The 22,229-nt window shown below is 43.4% G+C and overlaps 1 protein-coding gene across 1 annotated transcript in view; it reads right to left on the reverse strand.

The window, feature by feature from the left end:
- CACNA1I (calcium voltage-gated channel subunit alpha1 I) overlaps nucleotides 1-22,229 on the reverse strand; it is a 459,676-nt gene that overhangs the window by 257,139 nt on the left and 180,308 nt on the right. The window contains exons 9-10 of the mRNA XM_069737599.1: nucleotides 19,992-20,177; nucleotides 18,011-18,128 (exon numbers count right to left, since the gene is read on the reverse strand). Coding sequence (XP_069593700.1) covers nucleotides 18,011-18,128; nucleotides 19,992-20,177 — 304 coding nt within the window. The remainder of the gene's footprint in view (nucleotides 1-18,010; nucleotides 18,129-19,991; nucleotides 20,178-22,229) is intronic.

Below are 22,229 nucleotides of genomic sequence, written 5' to 3' on the forward strand. Positions count from 1 at the left end.
CATTAAAGTAAGGAATATGCACTCGTCTCCACTCCCATAGACGTGGAGCGCATATTCATTACCTTAACCCCTTAGCGACCGCCGATACGCCTGTTAACGGCGGCCGCTAAGGGTACTTAAACCACAGCGCCGTTAATTAACGGCGCTGTGGAAAAAGTCCATAGCGCCCCCCAGAGGCCGATTTTCTACGGGGTCTCGGCTGCCGAGGGTAGCCGAGACCCCAGAGAACATGATTCGGGGGTTTTTTAACCCACCCCGCATTTGCGATCGCCGGTAATTAACCGTTTACCGGCGATCGCAAAAAAAAAAAAAAAATGCGATCTCTTTTTAATTTCTCTGTCCTCCGATGTGATCGCACATCGGAGGACAGAGAAAAGGGGTCCCAGGTGGCCCCCCAATACTCACCTAGCTCCCCCGATGCTCCTCGTGTCTCCCGGTGGGCGCCGCCATATTCAAAATGGCGGGCGCATGCGCAGTGCGCCCGCCGGCCGGCACCGGGAGAATCTTTGGGGTCTCGCTGCCGGGGGTAGCCGAGACCCCAAAGAGCATGATCGGGGTCGGTATTACCGACCCCTGTTTTGCGATCGCCGGTAATTAACTGTTTACCGGCGACCGCAAAAAAAAAAAAAAAAAAAGTTAAGTGTAATTCTCTGTCCTCTGATGTGATCGCACATCAGAGGACAGAGAAATAGGGGGATTCGGGGACCCTAGCATACTCACCTAGGTCCCTGGATCCTCTTGCTGCTCCTCCTGGCCGCCGGCAGAAGAACATGGCGGACGCATGCCCAGTGCGCCCGCCATCTGTCTCCATCTGCCGGCCGGCAGGAGAACAGCAGTTGGGGCTAAAATTAGGGTTAGGGGTAGGGTTAGGGGTAGGGTTAGGGGTAGGGTTAGGGGTAGGGTTAGGGGTAGGGTTAGGGTTAGGGGTAGGGTTAGGGTTAGGGTTAGGGGTAGGGTTAGGGTTAGGGTTAGGGGTAGGGTTAGGGGTAGGGTTAGGGGTAGGGTTAGGGTTAGGGTTAGGGGTAGGGTTAGGGGTAGGGTTAGGGTTAGGGGTAGGGTTAGGGGTAGGGTTAGGGGTAGGGTTAGGGGTAGGGCTAGGGTTAGGGGTAGGGTTAGGGCTAGGGTTAGGGCTAGGGTTGGGGCTAAGTTTAGGGTTAGGGTTGGGGCTAAATTTAGGGTTAGGGTTGGGGCTAAATTTAGGGTTAGGCTTCTTTCACACTTACGTCGGTACGGGGCCGTCGCAATGCGTCGGCCCGACATACCGACGCACGTTGTGAAAATTGTGCACAACGTTGGCAGCAGCTGTAGTTTTTCAACGCATCCGCTGCCCAATCTATGTCCTGGGGAGGAGGGGGCGGAGTTACGGCCACGCATGCGCGGTCAGAAATGGCGGATGCGACGTACAAAAAAATGTTTCATTGAACGTTTTTTTGTGCCGACGCTCCGCCAAAACACAACTGATCCAGTGCACGACGGACGCGACGTGTGGCCATCCGTCACGATCCGTCGGCAATACAAGTCTATGGGCAAAAAACGCATCCTGCGGGCACATTTGCAGGATCCGTTTCTTGTCCAAAACGACGGATTGCGACGGAATGCCAAACGACGCAAGTGTGAAAGTAGCCTTAGGGCTAGGGTTAGGGTTGGGGCTAAAGTTAGGGCTAGGGTTGGGGCTAAAGTTAGGGTTAGAGCTGGGATTAGGGTTAGGGTTTGGATTAGGGTTGGTATTAGGGTTAGGGTTGGCATTAGGGTTACGCTTGGGATTAGGGTTAGGTTTGGGATTAGGGTTAAGGTTAGGGTTGTGATTAGGGGTGTATTGGGATTAGGGTAAGGTTTGAGGTTAGGGTTGAGATTAGGATTAGGGGTGTGTTGGATTTAGGGTTTTGATTAGGATTATGGTTAGGGTTGACATTAGGGTTGTTTTGGGGTAAGGGTTGTGATTATGGTTAGGGTTAGTGATTAGGATTATGGATCAGGTTGGGATTAGGGTTAGGGGTGTGTTGGGGTTAGGGTTGGAGCTAGAATTGGGGGGTTTCCACTGTTTAGGTACATCAGGGGGTCTCCAAACACGACAGCCAATTTTGCGCTCAAAAAGTCAAATGGTGCTCCCTCGCTTCTGAGCTCTGCCGTGCGCCCAAACAGTGGGTTACCCCCACATATGGGGCATCAGTGTACTCGGGATAAATTGGACAACAACTTCTGGGTTCCAATTTCTCTTGTTACCCTTGTGAAAATAAAAACTTGGGGGCTACAAAATCTTTTTTGTGAAAAAAAAAATATTTTTTATTTTCACGACTCTGCATTCTAAACTTCTGTGAAGCACTTGGGCATTCAAAGTTCTCACCACACATCTAGATAAGTTCCTTGGGGGGTCTAGTTTCCAAAATGGGGTCACTTGTGGGGGGTTACTACAGTTTAAGTACATCAGGGGCTCTGCAATCGCAACATAATGCCCACAGACCATTCTATCAAAGTCTGCATTCCAAAAAGGCGCTCCTTCCCTTCCGAGCTCTGCCGTGCGCCCAAACAGTGGTTTACCCCCACATATGGCGCATCAGCGTACTCGGGATAAATTGGACAACAACTATTGCAGTCCAATTTCTCCTGTTACCCTTGTGAAAATAAAAACTTGGGGGCTACAATATCTTTTTTGTGGAAAAAAAAATGTTTTTTATTTTCACGACTCTGCATTCTAAACTTCTGTGAAGCACTTGGGCATTCAAAGTTCTCACCACACATCTAGATAAGTTCCTTGGGGGGTCTAGTTTCCAAAATGGGGTCACTTGTGGAGGGTTTCTACTGGTTAGGTACATCAGGGGCTCTGCAAACGCAACATAATACCCGCAGACCATTCTATCAAAGTCTGCATTCCAAAACGGCACTCCTTCCTTCCGAGCTCTGCCGTGCGCCCAAACAGTGGTTTACCCCCACATATGGGGTACCAGCATACTCAGGACAAATTGGGTCTAGTTTCCAAAATGGGGTCACTTGTGGGGGATTTCTACTGTTTAGGCACATCAGGGGCTCTCCAAACGCGACATGGCGTCCGATCTCAATTCCAGCCAATTCTACATTGAAAAAGTAAAACGGCACTCTTTCTCTTCCAAGCTCTGCGGTGCGCCCAAACAGTGGTTTACCCCCACATATTGGGTATCGACGTACTCAGGAGAAATTGCACAACAACTTTAGTGGTCTAATTTCTCCTGTTACCCTTGTGAAAATAAAAATTTGTGGGCAAAAAGATCATTTTTGTAGAAAAAATGCAATTATTTTTTTTCACGGCTCTACGTTATAAACTTCTGTGAAGCACATGGGGGTTCAAAGTGCTCGCCACACATCTAGATAAGTTCCTTAAGGGGTCTAGTTTCCAAAATGGTGTCACTTGTGGGGGGTTTCCACTGTTTAGGCACATCAGGGGCTCTCCAAACGCGACATGGCGTCCAATCTCAATTCCAGCCAATTCTACATTGAAAAAGTAAAACGGCACTCCTTCTCTTCCAAGCTCTGCGGTGCGCCCTAACAGTTGTTTACCCCCACATATTGGGTATCAGCGTACTCAGGAGAAATTGCACAACAACTTTTGTGGTCTAATTTCTCCTGTTACCCTTGTGAAAATAAAAATTTGTGGGCAAAAAGATCATTTTTGTAGAAAAAATGCAATTTTTTTTTTCACGGCTCGTTATAAACTTCTGTGAAGCACATGGGGGTTCAAAGTGCTCGCCACACATCTAGATAAGTTCCTTAAGGGGTCTAGTTTCCAAAATGGTGTCACTTGTGGGGAGTTTCCACTGTTTAGGCACATCAGGGGCTCTCCAAACGCGACATGGTGTCCAATCTCAATTCCAGCCAATTCAACATTGAAAAAGTAAAACGGCGCTCCTTCACGTCCAAGCTCTGCGGTGCGCCCAAACAGTGGTTTACCCTCACATATGGGGTATCGACGTATTCAAGAGAAATCGCACAACAACTTTTGTGGTCTAATTTCTCCTGTTACCCTTGTGAAAATAAAAATTTGTGGGCAAAAAGATCATTTTTGTAGAAAAAATGCAATTTTTTTTTTCACGGCTCTACGTTATAAACTTCTGTGAAGCACATGGGGGTTCAAAGTGCTCGCCACACATCTAGATAAGTTCCTTAAGGGGTCTAGTTTACAAAATGGTGTCACTTGTGGGGGGTTTCCACTGTTTAGGCACATCAGGGGCTCTCCAAACGCGACATGGCGTCCAATCTCAATTCCAGCCAATTCTACATTGAAAAAGTAAAACGGCACTCCTTCTCTTCCAAGCTCTGCGGTGCGCCCTAACAGTTGTTTACCCCCACATATTGGGTATCAGCGTACTCAGGAGAAATTGCACAACAACTTTTGTGGTCTAATTTCTCCTGTTACCCTTGTGAAAATAAAAATTTGTGGGCAAAAAGATCATTTTTGTAGAAAAAATGCGATTTTTTTTTTTTCACGGCTCTACGTTATAAACTTCTGTGAAGCACATGGGGGTTCAAAGTGCTCGCCACACATCTAGATAAGTTCCTTAAGGGGTCTAGTTTCCAAAATGGTGTCACTTGTGGGGAGTTTCCACTGTTTAGGCACATCAGGGGCTCTCCAAACGCGACATGGCGTCCAATCTCAATTCCAGCCAATTCAACATTGAAAAAGTAAAACGGCGCTCCTTCACGTCCAAGCTCTGCGGTGCGCCCAAACAGTGGTTTACCCTCACATATGGGGTATCGACGTATTCAAGAGAAATCGCACAACAACTTTTGTGGTCTAATTTCTCCTGTTACCCTTGTGAAAATAAGAATTTGTGGGCGAAAAGATCATTTTTGTGTAAACAAAAGCGATTTTTTATTTTCACGGCTCTACGTTATAAACTTCTGTGAAGCACTTGGGGGTTCAAAGTGCTCACCACACATCTAGATAAGTTCCTTAAGGGGTCTAGTTTCCAAAATGGGGTCACTTGTGGGGAGTTTCCACTGTTTAGGCACATCAGGGGCTCTCTAAACGTGACATGGCGTCCGATCTCAATTCCAGCCAATTCTGCATTGAAAAAGTCAAACGGCGCTCCTTCACTTCTAAGTTCTGCGGTGCGCCCAAACAGTGGTTTACCCCCACATATGGGGTATTGGCGTATTCAGGAGAAATTGCATAACAAAATTTATGGTTACATTTCTGTTTTTACACTTGTGAAAATAAAAAAAATGGTTCTGAATTAAGATGTTTGCAAAAAAAAGTTAAATGTTCATTTTTTCCTTCCACATTGTTTCAGTTCCTGTGAAGCACGTAAAGGGTTAATAAACTTCTTGAATGTGGTTTTGAGAACCTTGAGGGGTGTAGTTTTTAGAATGGTGTCACACTTCATTATTTTCTATCATATAGACCCCTCAAAATGACTTCAAATGTGATGTGGTCCCTAAAAAAAAAATGGTGTTGTAAAAATGAGAAATTGCTGGTCAACTTTTAACCCTTATAACTCCCTAACAAAAAAAAATTTTGTTTCCAAAATTGTGCTGATGTAAAGTAGACATGTGGGAAATGTTATTTATTAACTATTTTTCGTGACATATCTCTCTGATTTAAGGGCATAAAAATAAAAAGTTTGAAAATTGCAAAATTTTAAAAATTTTCGCCATATTTCCGTTTTTTTCATAAATAATCGCAAGTAATATCGAATAAATGTTACCACTAACATGAAGTACAATATGTCTCGAAAAAACAATCTCAGAATCAGCGGGATCCGTTGAAGCATTCCAGAGTTATAACCTCATAAAGTGACAGTGGTCAGAATTGCAAAAATTGGCCTGGTCATTAAGTACCAAATTGGCTCTGTCACTAAGGGGTTAATGAGCGGTACAACGTGATCGCTTTTCATAGGAAGAGCTGCAGGAAGCTGGAACCATCAAGATTCTGCAAAGGCACCAGGGCCACCTAGATGTTGCGAGGGCATGCTGGAGAATGAGTAGGATAGGGGATAAGGAGCCAAGCATAACAGGATGGGATGGGGAGCCATTCATAGCAGGACAGGCACCGGGGAGCTATGCATAGCAGGACAAGGACTGGGGAGCCATGCACACAATGACAGGAACTGGGGAGCCATGCATATCAGGACAGCGATGGGAGAGCCATGCATACCAGGACAGGGATGAGGCGACAATGTATACCCGGCTTATACTCGAGTCAAAATTAGGTGCCTCGGCTTATACTCGGGTTGGCTTATACTCGAGTATACAGTATATGGTACTTGTGGTCACATGTCCGCTATACCCCAGCACTGGGACCAGAGAATCCTCACAGAGCGCAGTGAATGCAATGTGAGGATTCACAAGTCTGCAGTCACATAGAAAACTGCAGACTTGTAGTTCAATACCAGACAGCCCCTTTAGAAAGAACCGGTCAATTGACAAAAATATGTAACTTTTCTACCTGGTATAAATGCCGCTCCACTCCTAAATTTGGTATTGTTTAATTTTTGTTCCAGTGCCTATCCCTTCCTGTAAAATAGCCCCTTTTCCCTTTTTCCTGTATATTATTTAGTTTGTGCTTTGTGTCTTTTTTTTTAATTTGTACCCAATTCATCATTCTATTGTATCTGTACCTTTTCGAAGTCTATTTCAAAGTATATACCTGCTCGTCTCGTTTTTCTTTATTTTACGCTTTGTGAGCATAGTGATTTTAGATGTTTTCGACTGACTGTTTTTTGGCGACTTTTTTTTTAATTGCTAAACTCCACTCCAATTTCCTCCAGGAGTGATTTTCAGAATGTCAAGCAAAATGTCCCATTTTTTCAACATTTTAAAAAAGAAGCCACTTTTTGCTAAAAAAATTTGCAAAAATGGTTAATGACCGGGGGAAAAAAAGCCTGTTTTTGACATTGCACAAAATTCAAGAACCATATGTGCCATTTTGATGGATTTTTCACAATTAAATTTCATCAAATAAAACAAGACAAAAAAGAAAAATGTAATTTAAAAAAAACAAGAGATGAATCAGTGACAAAGTATTTTTAGCCAACTGTGCGTGGTACTCAAGAAAACACTAGCAGAGAAGAGATGAAGACCACACCCGATTGATTGAAAAGACTAAATTTACATAAAAAGACAAGGGTTTATAAATCAGGAACGGAGAGGAGGCAAACCAAAATAAAAATAAAAACAGATTTATGGAGAAATACTCATTGCATATAAAATATTGAGGTCCATCATAAAAGATGAGCTGGGATCCTTTTCTGGGAGATAAGCAAGGCCTTTCACAAACTCTTTTTTGGAGAAAGGATTTTCTAATCTTCGAGAAGAGGTTTAATAAAACAAAAACAAAAGGGTGAACATAAAAATATCAGAAAGGATCCATAAAAGCCACAAATAAAAGTTACACATAACATTATTGAATTGTAATAATTTTGAGGGCCTCAGACAAAATTGACAGAACAGTAAAAGTATTTACAGCACCCAAGTGTTAACTACATATCAATGAAAAAAATCAAAAGCAATACATTAAAGAATCAATCCAGTGTTTTGTTCTAGGCTACTTTCACACTAGCGTCGTTTGACGCACGTAACAATGCGTCGTTTTGAAGAAAAAACGCATCCTGCAAAGTTGCCTGCAGGATGCGTTTTTTCTCCATAGGCTTTCATAAGCGGCGCATTGTGACGGATTGCCACACGTTGCATCCGTCGTGCGACGGATGCGACGTGTTTTTGCAGTCCGTCGGGACAAAAAAACGTTGCTTGCAACGTTTTTTTGTCGGTCGGGTCCGCTTTTTCCGACAGCGCATGCGCAGCCGGAACTCCGCCCCCTCCTCCCCGGACCTTACAATGGGGCAGCGGATGCATTGTAGAACTGCATCCGCTGCCCCCATTGTGGTTTTACTTCACAGCATGCGTCGGTACGTCGGCCCGACGCACTGCGACGGGCCTGTACGGACGCTAGTGTGAAAGTAGCCTTATTTTACTTCTGCAGTGGCGTCAGTAATGTAAGTTCCCTGCCTCTAGTAAAATATTTACCAGCCGCCGTCTTCTTCTGTGGTCGGCGCAGCTTTACCGTCTTCTGCAGATTGTGAGCTGCCAGATCGCAAGTTATTTTTCCATGAATGTTTATGAGAGCTGGAACAATGCCAGAATGGGGCTCTCATAGATTTCCATTGAGAGTTTGTGACCCTTACCTCTGACTTCCGGTCAATCTGAAGTTGCAGTCATAGGTTGGTGCATTGGGATCAGGGTGGTGCTGGGAAGAGCCGAAGACTGTTGCTGGTATGTATGTTAGCAGGGTATAAGAACTTACATTAGTGGCATCTGCATTCAACCCCTTGGCGTATGTATGTGTGAGTATCCCACTGTGCTTTTTCCACTTTATACGGGAACTGGTAGACACTACGTACTATGTCTTCAGTCTATGGTTCTGCCAACAAGGCTTGAAATATTTGTATGTGCATGTTATAAGTGCATAGCGTCTCCATTGCTTAGTACCAATTGCATATTGGCTGAAGTTTTTAGTGTCTCAAAGGTTTTATCATCATGATAAAAGTTTGGCTAGGGCATTGCACGCAATTTATTAATAAAGAATACCATTTCACGCAACGCGAACCAAGAGGGCTCATCCCAAAATTGCCAAAAGAACCTGTGATTTGCTTATCCCCAGGGACAATCACTTTTCATGACTAGAAGAACAGTCAGATGCCACATCAACATATAAAATATTGAATAGTTGATTAAACTCCAAAATATGTTCAAAATTGTTTGGGTACAAGAGATGCATCGTGCAAGTAAAAAAGTCAACGGTGAGTTCTCTACCACCAATTTCTTATCCCACTCCAACCAGCTGGAGAATGTACCATATTCTTGTTTTTTTCCGTATTATAACAGTGTTTCTCACTAAATATAATTTCTGGGATACATCATCTAACACAAAGCTTCTTAAATTCAAGCTACAGCTGTATTGCACTCATGGTTTCACATTAACATAATATTCTCAACCATGGGCTGTTAACCACCTCCTGTTTCCATACATCTCCTTGATTTTATGTGGACTTCAAAACCTCTCAGGCGTACATTAATATGCACAGAATTTCAAGCATTCAATGCTATTTCAGAAATGGTGGAACATAAAATTACTTTCCCTGACAGATATAAAATCACTGCCACTGGAAAGCAGCTAGTGGAGTAAAAACAAAGATCCGAGCCTGGGCGTCCTCCAAATTTCTAACAACTAAATATTATATTAATAGCAAACTATATGTTGTTAGAAAGAATATGCTTATTATTACCATTACTTTGTGCATATTACATAATATTTTGTGTAGTTTTTGAGTCAAAGTCAGAAATTGGTCAAAAAAGGATTGGAAAGACTAGAGGAAGGTTTCAACCTTTCGGATCTACTTTTGGCTTTGGCTCTAAAAGTCTCCCGGAAGAAGCCAGAGGTGAAACGCGCGTCGGGGAGAGGAGACGCCACAGGGAACTTTTGTAAGGTATATTGGGCTCTCTCCATATTCTTTAACCTTTTATTTACCCATAGTTTTGGCGGTATTTGTACCTGCATCCCTCCACGCTGTTGGATATAGGGCATTTTTGCCATTGGGATAAGCCTAATGTTTTCTGGTATTATTTTACTCTGGAGTTCCCGATACCTTTTTATTTTTCTTCTACTCTTTGCAATTTCCTGTAAGGATAGGGCACACTGCACACTGTCTGTCATTGTACTATTGCTCCTCGATTATGTAGGGATATTTGTGCACATTGATGTAATCCTTTTTACTGAGGTATTTATGATATGCTATTACCCTGTGATAATTAATGATACATTGATAATAGCACTGTGCACTTTATATATATATATATATATATATATATATATATATACATATATATATATATATATATATATATATATATATATATCCTTGATTGTAGGGAGCCTTTGGAAATATATATTATTAATTTGTATTACTACTGTGGATTTAAACAATTTAGCCTTATTTTGTTATTTAAGGGTATTGGTACCCTCCCTTTAGGATTAATTGTGGTTGGTGGTGTCTCCCTATTTTTTGAGACATCTTGCTTCTTTATTTATGATTGTTTTTTAATATGCTGAAATAAACTTACTCATTTTATCTATGGATCTGTGGCGTCCCTGGGGGTCCAGTGGCCACAGGGTGCTGCACCTCATCAATAGGTGTGGTATTCCACTCTCAGGTAAGGAGGGGGCACTGCACAGAACCCTACACCTGCATCCAACATTAGTCAATTCAGTCAGGGCACCTGGACGTACCCTAAGGGAGGAAGGTCTGATATCAGGTTGGATAGGAAAGGGTGTTGGAGGAGTGGGTGTGACAGGTAGAGTAGGGGAGGAGCTTACTAAGCAAGAGTCAGGAAACATCTAGAAAGTTAGTCAGTTGGTGAGAGGAGTGGAGCTGAGCAGACATGAGGGTCTGCAGCTCCTGTCAGAAAGAAAGACTGAAACAGACAGAAAGGAGCTCGCAGAGAGAGGGAGCTGAAGGAAAGTGAAGCTAAAGAAGAAAGAGACAGAAGGGGTTCCTAGAGGCATGGGTAGCGACCAAACTCCCCGTGGGGCTCAATCCAGAAGTGGAGGGACCAGGTTGCAGGCAAGGGGACCGGCCCCATTCTAGTGGAGAAACTAAGGACTCAGTTAGCTAACCGGAGGCTGCGGTATCTGTATGTGCCACAGCCACATCTGAACACATTCACTGAAAAGGCTGCCATATAGGATTCATCGCACACCGCCCGACAAGATCCGCGGCTGCTGGCTTGGGACACTGTGTGGCAGGTGCAGAGCAGGAGAGGCGAAGCCAGTGCAGAGAGATGGCCAGAGAAAGGAACATAGAAAGAGGGTTCTGGAAGGTGTAACCAAATTGCTGGAGAGCTGGCTGGACCAAAAACCTGGAGGACACAGCACCCCGGCTGGGGCAACTAAGAACTGTGATTTAAGCATTGGAAACTGCACCCTGCTATGTCCTCACATGTATTTATCATCAGCATCACCATCTTTTACAGCGTAAGTGCCCCGGGACTAAAGCTCTACCTGTGGAGAGCTGTACCAACTCTGCTGCATCACCATCAATCCCAGCGGTCTCTTCAAGCAGCGTTGGCTAACACGTCACATTTGCCAAGTACCACAGGTGGCGTCACGAACATTTATCCCATAAACTTTAATCCCCTTTTATTGGTCGCCCAGAGCCATGGATGGGGTCACTGCTGTCGCATCACCTTCCCTTTAAGAACTGGCCCTTTACTGAGAATCCCCACAGCCCTGGCGGGTGCTCCAGATCTCTTATTTATCACGGATTGATGGACATCCGTGCTGTTGATGTGTATATATTATTGCAATATATTTGTCAAGATGTAAAAAGTTATTTAAATAGCCAAAATGTCATATATTTCAAGAAACCAGTAGAGGAAAGGAAGAGTTAAGCAGATGCCCAAATGAACGCACAAAGTATCTGTTTTCATTTTTCATTTTTCAAGACCTGGAAGCTTATTGGTTTACTAGATAGTGGCATCGGGTATTCTAGAATATGCATGTCCACGTAGTATATTGCCCAGCCACATAGTATATTAGCCAAAGACGTAGTATATTGCCCAGTCACGTACTATATTGCCCAGTCATGTAGTATATTGCCCAGTCATGTAGTATATTGCCCAGCCACATAGTATATTGCCCAGCCACATAGTATATTACCCAGTCACGTAGTATATTGCCCAGTCACGTAGTATATTGCCCAGTCTAGTAGTATATTGCCCAGCCACGTAGTATATTACCCAGTCACGTAGTATATTGCCCAACCACGCAGTATATTGCCCAGCCACATAGTATATTGCCCAGCCACATAGTATATTACCCAGTCACGTAGTATATTGCCCAGTCACGTAGTATATTGCCCAGGCACATAGTATATTGCCCAGCCATGTAGTATATTGCCCAGCCACGTAGTATATTGCCCAGGCATGTAGTATATTGCCCAGTCACGTAGTATATTGCACAGCCCGCGTAGTATATTGCCCAGTCCGTGTAGTATATTGCCCAGCGCACGTAGTCTATTGCCCAGCCCGCATAGTATATTGCCCAGCCCGCATAGTATATTGCCCAGCCTGCTTACAATTTTCCGGATAGCACCATGTTTCCCCCCAGGATTAGACATGGCTGTAGCTGACTGCTTATAACAGATGTGTGGCCGTTTCAGTATAGTCTTATATTTTTCAGTTCCCTTGTATTGGGGGGAGTTCTGTTGATTTATAAAAAGTCAAATTATATGGTGTTGTTTTTTTACTTGAATGTTCATGTCATGTGCATGTAGCATTGGTCAGCCAGGCCTTCCAGCTGTGGACTGCGGACAGAAAGGGGGTCCCATGATGGACTTTATATTTTGTTTCATAAGTGATGTAATTTAGAAACGATGCCATGTTCTTTAAAAGGAATCGGTGAGCAGGTTGTTCCTATGTAATCTGAGGACATTGAGATAGGGGCTGAGACACAGATTTCAGGGATTTGTCACTTATTAGGCTGTGTGCTATTTTTCCCACAAAATGAATCTTTTATCAACAAGAGATTATCGCTGCCCAGACTACCTCCTTCATGCCAAGTAGTTGTCATTGCCCTGACTACCTCCCTTGTGCCAACTAGTCCGACCACGCCCCCTTCCTCTGTTAAGCAGTCAGTATACAAAGTATACTGTGGTGTGAAAGGGGTCAGCTTTCTGGGCTGTGATTCATGCTGTGTCTGAAAACACAACTGCTGTATCCAGTAAACTAAGTGATACATCATTGGAATCAGGGTCTCTGCCTCTACATTATGCTGCTCTCTGATGAGGTGGCAAAAACCTGCTGACAGATTCCCTTTAGGCTATGTGCACACGTCAGGATTCTTTGCAGACATTTCCTGAACAAAAACTGACTTTTTCTGCAGGAAATCCACATGCGTTTTTTTCACAGTTTTTGCATGTTTTTCTCACGTCTTTTGCGAGTTTTTTTCCGGAGCTTCCCAATGCATTAAATAGTGGGAAATCCGCAAAAAATCTGCAAAATTAATGAACATGCTGCGTTTTTTACCACGATACGAGCACAAAAATTGCGGGTTGTATTCTATTAATAGGATGCTTAATGGATGTTTTTTTTTCGCGGTTTTATCGCGTTTTTATAGCGAAAAAAATGCTAAAAATCCGGAATCCGGAACGTGTGCACACAGCCTTAATCAATATGAAGTTTCTATGGAAAATTGGCCATAACCATTTGGCTTATACATACTTGCGTACTATTTTGTAGTACATCACTATTAGTAAATCTGTACCCATCACACATCTTTACAAGAAATATCCCTGGAATTACAAGTTAAAGTCCAAATTCTGGGTCTGTGAATTGAAAACAATGTTCTTATTACTTTGCAATTCATTTTACATTAATGTTGCTTGCCCAGTGCGTGCTACTTTTCATTATTCAGCAATATGCTTCAGAAAGGAAGACAGGTAAGAGTTATATCTCAGGGGGTTTTAAATACTGTCTTCTGGGATCTCAGCCCACACAATGATTCAGGTATGAATGCAAATATTGTACTGATGTATTATACTTATGTTAATATGTAACTCAGGCTGAATTCTGCATAATGTGTTGCCTAATTGACAACACATCTTAAAGGGGCTTGCCACATGATTGTCATTCAAATAAATGGATGTCTATGTACCGTAATATACAGTATATGGATATAGGCTGAGTCTGCAAGAGTGAAAGTTAAGGTGTGCAGCAGCTATTTGTGCTGGCTAGTACAGGGATTCTCAGCAGGCCACCCCTCTTTGAGCTACATATTCCAGAATAAGATTTCCTCGCTGAAGCAAGCTTTTTAATTCAGAAGTTTAATATAGAGTAAACCATGGTTCAGCCAGGACAGATAAGTAAAAAATGTATATACATCCATTTAATCTCTGCTGTTCCAACACTTCAAAGGCGATCTACCCTGCTGGGTTATAGGCGTAGAACTCCTGTATTCCTTACAAGACAGTTGCTGACAATTAGGCCGGGACCACACATGCGAGAAATACGTCTGAGTTTCGCATGGTAATCCCCGGCCCTGCCGCCTGCACTCCGGAGAGGAGCGTGCGGCCGCATAGCATAGCATACATGAAGCCGCTCACTCCGCTCCTGAGTGTCGGGTGCAAGGACGGGGATTACCATGCGAGACTCGGACGCATTTGTCGCATGTGTGATCCCGGCCTCACTGATATAAGCCCGGCAAGGTATGAGAATAATGAGGCCAGTGATTATGTGCAGCGATCACATACATGTATATACATCCATTTAATCTCTGCTGTTCCAGCACTTCAAAGGCGATCTACCCTGCTGGGTTATAGGCGTAGACCTCCTGTATTCCTTACAAGACCGTTGCTGACAATCAGGCCGGGACCACACATGCGAGAAATACGTCTGAGTTTCGCATGGTAATCCCCGGCCCTGCCGCCTGCACTCCGGAGAGGAGTGTGCGGCCGCATAGCATAGCATACATGAAGCCGCTCACTCCGCTCCTGAGTGTCGGGTGCAAGGACGGGGATTACCATGCGAGACTCGGACGCATTTGTCGCATGTGTGATCCCGGCCTCACTGATATAAGCCCGGCAAGGTATGAGAATAATGAGGCCAGTGATTATGTGCAGCGATCACATATATGTATATACATCCATTTAATCTCTGCTGTTCCAGCACTTCAAAGGCGATCTACCCTGCTGGGTTATAGGCGTAGACCTCCTGTATTCCTTACAAGACAGTTGCTGACAATCAGGCCGGGACCACACATGCGAGAAATACGTCTGAGTTTCGCATGGTAATCCCCGGCCCTGCCGCCTGCACTCCGGAGAGGAGTGTGCGGCCGCATAGCATAGCATACATGAAGCCGCTCACTCCGCTCCTGAGTGTCGGGTGCAGGGACGGGGATTACCATGCGAGACTCGGACGCATTTGTCGCATGTGTGATCCCGGCCTCACTGATATAAGCCCGGCAAGGTATGAGAATAATGAGGCCAGTGATTATGTGCAGCGATCACATACATGTATATACATCCATTTAATCTCTGCTGTTCCAGCACTTCAAAGGCGATCTACCCTGCTGGGTTAGTGGCGAAGACCTCCTGTATTCCTTACAAGACCGTTGCTGACAATCAGGCCAGGACCACACATGCGCGAAATACATCCGAGTCACGCATGGTAATCCCCAGCCCTGCCGCCTGCACTCCGGAGCGGAGCGTGCGGCCGCATAGCATAGCATAGCATACATGGAGCCGCACGCTCCGCTCCTGAGTGTCGGGTGCAGGGTCGCACGTATTTCTCGCATGTGTGATCCCGGCCTCACTGATATAAGCCCGGCAAGGTATGAGAATAATGAGGCCAGTGATTATGTGCAGCGATCACATGAAGGATAAAGGACATAACCACTACAGTCAAGGTAAATAGAATACTGTTGAGAAGGATCAGGGATTTGACACTGGAAATGCAAAGATTAAGTCGGCTATAAATATATAATTTGTTTTACTTATTTATATATAAAAAAAAAATTAAATGCTCTTATAAATGTAAGTATAACCATCAGACAGGCTGATCAGACAGCATTAAAGTCTTGTTCTTACTTATCAAGCACTCCCCAGTCTCATTATTTCCTTTTTGCTGGGTGGGCAGATTTTCCTGCATGAGTGACAGTTCAGTCGAGCAGCATCGATGCCCGGCTAGCCTGAATAGTGCGCACTCTCGTTGTTATATTGAGGCATCCTTTCCTGTTTGCTGCATTGAAAGCTCAATGAGGCTGGAGAGAGATGGCGGAGAATAGGAGCGAACTGCTCAATCCAGCGATCCTGGCTGTCCTCAGTGCAGTGCTTACAAGCTCAGTAGGGAAGAGCTTGTAAGCACTGCATGTATTTGACCACTGCTCATAGACAGTAGTGGTGGCCAGTCCACTTGGCAATGAGCAGTGTACAATTAAAGTACTATTAAAGAAAGTCTACAATTAAAGACAAAAAAGAAACATTATCTTGCGAACAGTGAAATTGTTTTAACAAAAAGTAATTTACAGAGCTGCTTGTTTTTAAATGAAGATCACAGCAGAGCAGCTGACAGTAGAGGTATGGAAAGCATATTGGTGTCAGTCTTGCCATCTATATATATAATTGTTTAAGGTCCACTTCCGTCTGTTTGTCTGTAAAGGAAATCCAGCGTTGCTGATTGGTCGCGCCCGGTCGGCCACGACCAATCAGCGATATTGGGGCAGGATTGCTTCACTTTTTACTATTGATGCTTCCTATGCAGCATCAATAGTAAAAAGATATCATGTTAAAAATGTAAAAAAAAAATCATGATATTCTCACCTTCCGGCATCCCCGGCAGCTTTTCCCGCTCCTTGCGATGCTCCGGTCCCAGTAATGCTTTGCGGTAATGACACCAGATGACCGCTACATCATCAAGAGTTATTGCCACAAAGCAACACTGGGAACGGACCTGGCGGGAGCATCGCTAAAGGCCTGGGCTGGATCCAGGGGCTGCCGGAAGGTGAGTATGTAACTATTTTTTATTTTAATTCTTTTTTTTAGCAGGGATATGGTGCCCACATTGCTATATTCTATGTGAGCTGTGTTATATACTATGTGGGCTGTGTTGTATACTGTGTTGGCTGTTTTATATACTGCATGGGCTGTGCTATATACTACATGGGCTGTGCTATATACTACGTGGGCTGTGCTATATACTGCATGGGCTGTGCTATATACTGCGTGGGCTGTGTTATATACTATGTGGGTTGTGTTATATACTACGTGGGCTGTGCTATATACTACATAGCTGTGCAATATACTACGTGGCTGTGCTATATACTATGTTGCTGTGCTATATACTACATGGGCTGTGTTATATACTACATGGGCTATCTTATATACTATGTGGGCTGTGCTTTATACTATGTGGCTGTGCTATATACTGTGTGGACTGTGCTATATACTATGTGGCTGTGTTATATACTACATGACTGTGTTATATATTATGTGGCTGTGCTATATACTACGTGGCTGTGCTATATACTTTGTGGGCTGTGTTATATGCTATGTGGGCTGTTATATACTATGTGGCTGTGCTATATACTATGTGACTGTGCTATATACTACATGGTTGTGCTATATACTACGTGGGCTTTGTTATATGCTATGTGGGCTGTGCAATATACTATGTGGCTGTGCAATATACTTTGTGGCTGTGTTATATACTACTTGGCTGTGTTATATGCTATGTGGCTGTGCTATATGCTACATGGGCTGTGTTATATACTATGTGGGCTGTGTTATATGCTATGTGGCTGTGCTATATACGACGTGGCTGTGTTACATACTACATGGCTGTGCTATACACTACGTGGGCTGTGTTATATGCTACATGGGCTGTGCAATATACTACGTGGCTGTGTTACATGCTATGTGGCTGTGTTATATGCTACGTGGTTGTGCTATATGCTGTGTGGGCTGTGTTATATACTACGTGGGCTGTGTGATATGCTATGTGGCTGTGCTATATGCTACATGGGCTGTGTTATATACTACATGGGCTGTGTTTCATGGTATGTGTTAAAGGAGGGGGCCACTGAGACTCTTTCGCCCGGGGCCCTCAAGAACCTGGAGCCGGCCCTGGCTTCACTGATAGGTCGCGAACAGCAACAGGTGCAGTCCGGCCACAAATTGGTGCGGGATTTGAACCACGCTTTGCTGATTGGTCGCGCCCGGCCGGCCGAATCCTGTGTATTCATTGCATAATTCTTAAATCTTCAGAAATAAACTACATACATATTCTAGAATACCTGATGCATTAGAATTGGGCCACCATCTAGTCACAAATATTACTTGGATTTAAAAAAAAACGCATCCTCCTCCCCCTTAGTCACCGCATTAGTTTGCCTAGGCCAATTTCACAGCATGGATAAAATTCATAAAAAGAGTATAATCATGTAAAAATACATATTAAAAATATATTATTCATGAAGAATTTATGGACTTACCTGGAATACTGTAACTATGGCCCACAGCAAAGAATCAAAGTTTTTCCGGTCAGGTACAGTATCTCCGGAGTCTGTTCTAAGACTAAATTTACACCCAAAAATATGCATCCCAAGAATACTGCATGGGGAAAGAAACAAAAATTATTATTACTATTATATTCATTGAGACATTGATTGATTTTTTCTAGATAGATATTTAATACAGGTTTTTATCCCTTATAATAATCTTGCATACCTTTAAGGGGAATCTGTCTGTTGATTCATGCTGCTCAAACCACAGGCAGTATGGATCAAAGCCTAAGGCCGGGGTTACCCTTGCGAGTGCAATGCGACAAACTCACGCGAGACGGGAGCATGCGGCTGCATATATTTCTATGCAGCTGAGCCCTCTGGTCCAAACTGCCGGCGGCAGTGCCGGGTATTGATGTGAGAGACTCGCCCAAGTTTCTCGCATTGCACTCGCAAGTGTAACCCCGGCCTAACTGCGCAACTGCAGCCAGGTATTTTTTTTCTGAAATGCTCTGGCATTACATAGAAAACATAGTTAAAAGATCCTGATGTATACACATGGGAATAGTCTGTCAATCAACTAGAGCGGTGTTGGGAGGCGGCAGGTCCAGACTAGTCAGGTGGCTTCCTATGATCTATGTTTTTTTGAAATCTGAAACACCGAAACATGTCAGAGAAAAACATACATGGCTGCAATTCTGGTCTCAGGCTCTGATTCTTGCTTTGCATAATTTGGGTAGCATGAATCAACTGGCAGGTTCCTTACAAGAAAGACTGGGGTTCCCAGGGTCCACCAGTAACATTGACTCTACTGGCCCACTGTTCAGCTATGTGCAAAGATCACGTAAGACTCTTTAAAAAATATGCCTATGTTTCTATATATTAATAAACAGGGTAGTTTGTTAAATGAAGGTTGATATGATGCCCTTTTCTGTACATGATGAAATAAGTGAGTTATTCCAACTACTTCTCATATAGGTGGAGTGGAGAATTCATTCCTCCATGGGGGCCCACCGGAAAATTCTCTTCTTCTCCTACGGGCCGGTCCGACCATGCATGTGACTAGATCTTTCCATCAGCCTCCTCCAATAGAAAAACAGCTTTCCCATGTGAAGTCTGTATTTAGAGGAAGCTGATGGACACGTCTGGTTATACGTTCCTCCATCTGAAGCCACTTTCAGAACAGGAGCCTGTGAGGAAGGCTTCACTAACAAGAGCAGGAGGAAAAAACTAAATATATTTTATTAAATGCCACAACTATAACACATTGGTTAAAAGAAACCTGTAGAGTCAGACTCTGTTATTAAACTGCAAATATTGGGTTAATCTGTAGGTTAATACTGCTATGGAGGTGCTCAGCCATTAAGTTCAAAATGTGATGCCCAAGAGAAAAGTAACCATATTTCTTCCAGGATCTGCCAGCTTTCAGTCATACAGGTGTGCCTATATGGCTGCAGTCATTTCTTACTGCACTGAGAGAGCAGCTGCTGTAAACCCTTATGTACTACTGACCCGGCTGTCAATCAGTACCGGAACGTGCTGTCGCTCTCAGTGCCAGGAGCAGTGACTGTATCTGTGCCGGCTGCATGACTGAAAGCCGGTGGCTCTCGGGAGAAATAAAGTTAATTTTCTCTCAGATGCCGCACTTTCAGTACGGTAGCCAGGCACTTTCGTAACACTATAAGCCCTCAGTTTAACCCTATATCTGCAGGTTAATAGCTTTATTGGACCTGACAGGTTCCCTTTAACTAAAGATAAACTAGACAACCCCTTTAAGTTTCAACAGCTTTTATAATAACCAAGGCCAAAGAAATTTCTCAGGCTTCTCTTGCAGATGTGTCAGTATACTATAAGTAGCGTTTTGGGGCAATTGCAGTAACAAGTAGGTTAACAATGCCGCCATATTGAGATTAGTAATTCTAATATAAAGTATTATGATTATATTGTAAATAAATATTTAGCATTTTTTTACCTGAAAATAAAGATGAAGAGCATAAGTAACATGCAGAACGTAGCCACATTGTCCATTGTCTTCATTAGGACCACCAGCTGCCTCCTCAGCGCAGGCATGAATCGCACAAGTTTTAGCACCCGCAAGAGACGGAAAGTTCTCAGAACGGACAGCCCACCGTCATTCTGCCCTATAATCTCCCAGACACTGAGAAAAAGAGACCAGCACTAATTAGGAGCAATTAATAGAAAATGTGATGATTAGACTGGAAAAAGAAATCAATACACATAATACACATTCCTCAACTTCTAATTCTTCTTAAATTCTCCTTGGATGAAATACCAAGTCAGTAATTACAGTGATTTTCAAAGCCAGTGTGCAAAAGAGCAAAGTTATTTTATCAATGGCCGATTAAACCTGCTGTAGATATTAATAATGCTGGGGACTATGAATTGTAAATGATCATTATAGAGAAAAAAAAGGCTTAATGATTCCTAGTTATACATATTTCATAACTGAAGACTCAGTTCTTCAACGTGGATCCTTCTAGGTTAGAAGGGTCTTGTTCTGTGTGTGAAAACATCTAATTACAGGGAAGGGTAGGAGAAAAATGATGAACACAGCGATAGCAAATGACTGCAACAAGAAAGATAACAGAATACACGAAGCCTGAAAAGTGGTAAAACAAACAAGTGCTGGGAAGACGGCGATGAGTCCATAGTAGAAATGGAAAAGTGAGATATGATCACCATGGTCCTAAGAACTGAACATGCCATGCAGCTTGTGGGATCATAAATAACCATTTTATTAATGACAGCATATGTAAAAAAAAAAAAGCGAAAAGTGGGAGCACAGAGTGGGTCACATTGACTATTAAAGCACCAGTGGATCTTCTGGTGGACCCAAGATCTGACACAGTGAGACCTTCAGGTTTAGCAGAAGATTCCGTTGTATGGAGATGAGTTTATCGACAAGCAACAAACATTAGGTTTTATTTCTCATCAGATGATTTCCCAATTATCAATAAGAACTAATTGATACTTTGATGATAATAACACATTCACAATGCAATTATAAGTAGATGGCCAAGTTCTGCGTAAATGGACCCAGGAGGTTTAGAATCTCATGTAGGTATAGATCGATTTAGTTGTTGTATAACCCTGGCCTAAAATCACCCATAAAAAGCTTTGATCACCCATCTGAATATGAATAAATAGTAATAATCTGAAGAATAGGTAATAAACGTATGAAGTCTGACTACGGGAAACTCCACCGATCTTAAGAATGGATGTCTCATATTTCCAATGAAAATTAAGGTGACCACTGCTTATATAAACAGTGAATATTTCTTTGTTCCGTTCATGCATGTGATATGGGACCCCTATTTTTGGAATTCTTGGGATCAGTGGGAGTACTGCTGGTTGGATGCTCAAAGCTAGGATGAAAAATGCTTTTCGTTCCATAAATCTTTTAATGAGGAATTTAAAATGGCATCTCACCCTACTATGATATACAGATACTGACAGAAGCCATATTGCCTACTGCTGTCCTACCAGTGATTCGAATAAATGACTGTCTATTGGCTGCTGAGATTTACTATACTGTATTATATGCTGGTATGTTTTTTTTAAAGGGGTTGCTTCATGATGGCAAACCAAGTGTTAGGGTTGGTGGAACGCACCAAATATATTTATTAGACAGGATTGGTGCATTCGCAACCCGGGATACACCATGCAGGAAAGAACCTGCTGCTAAGTAAATGGCGGCACTATATGGCGGTAAGAACCAGCTCTGTTAGCTTCACAGAGCAGCCAAGAAAGCAAAGCTCTGTGCCCTGTTAGACTTTCACATAGGCACAGGCTAACTACCCAAACGAGAGCAGTCAGTGGTCATGCATGCACATAAAACTCCTCGCCGGAGGTGCCAGCATTCTAGGGGCTTATTTCAGCCAGGTCCCTGAATACACACAAACACAATCTCCTTGCCGGAGATGCCAGCATTCTAGGGGCTTATTTCATCCGGGTACCTGAACACATACAAACACATGACCACACTGAAGCAAAGCACATAACATAGGAAGATACTAGCACATGGCCGTGCGGCCATGCGAGCCTTAAATAGTTGCAGCACGTACAGGACCTTCCTAGAATGACCAATGGAAGTTGCTGCAGTACTGAGCATGTGACCCTAGATCTCCACTAAGAGATCTTGCCCTGGGCATGCTCAGTGTGTGCAAAGCAGAACTTAGTCCTAGCACCT

The sequence above is a fragment of the Ranitomeya imitator genome, chromosome 8 (genome assembly GCF_032444005.1).
Source record: "Ranitomeya imitator isolate aRanImi1 chromosome 8, aRanImi1.pri, whole genome shotgun sequence".
NCBI lineage: Eukaryota > Metazoa > Chordata > Amphibia > Anura > Dendrobatidae > Ranitomeya > Ranitomeya imitator.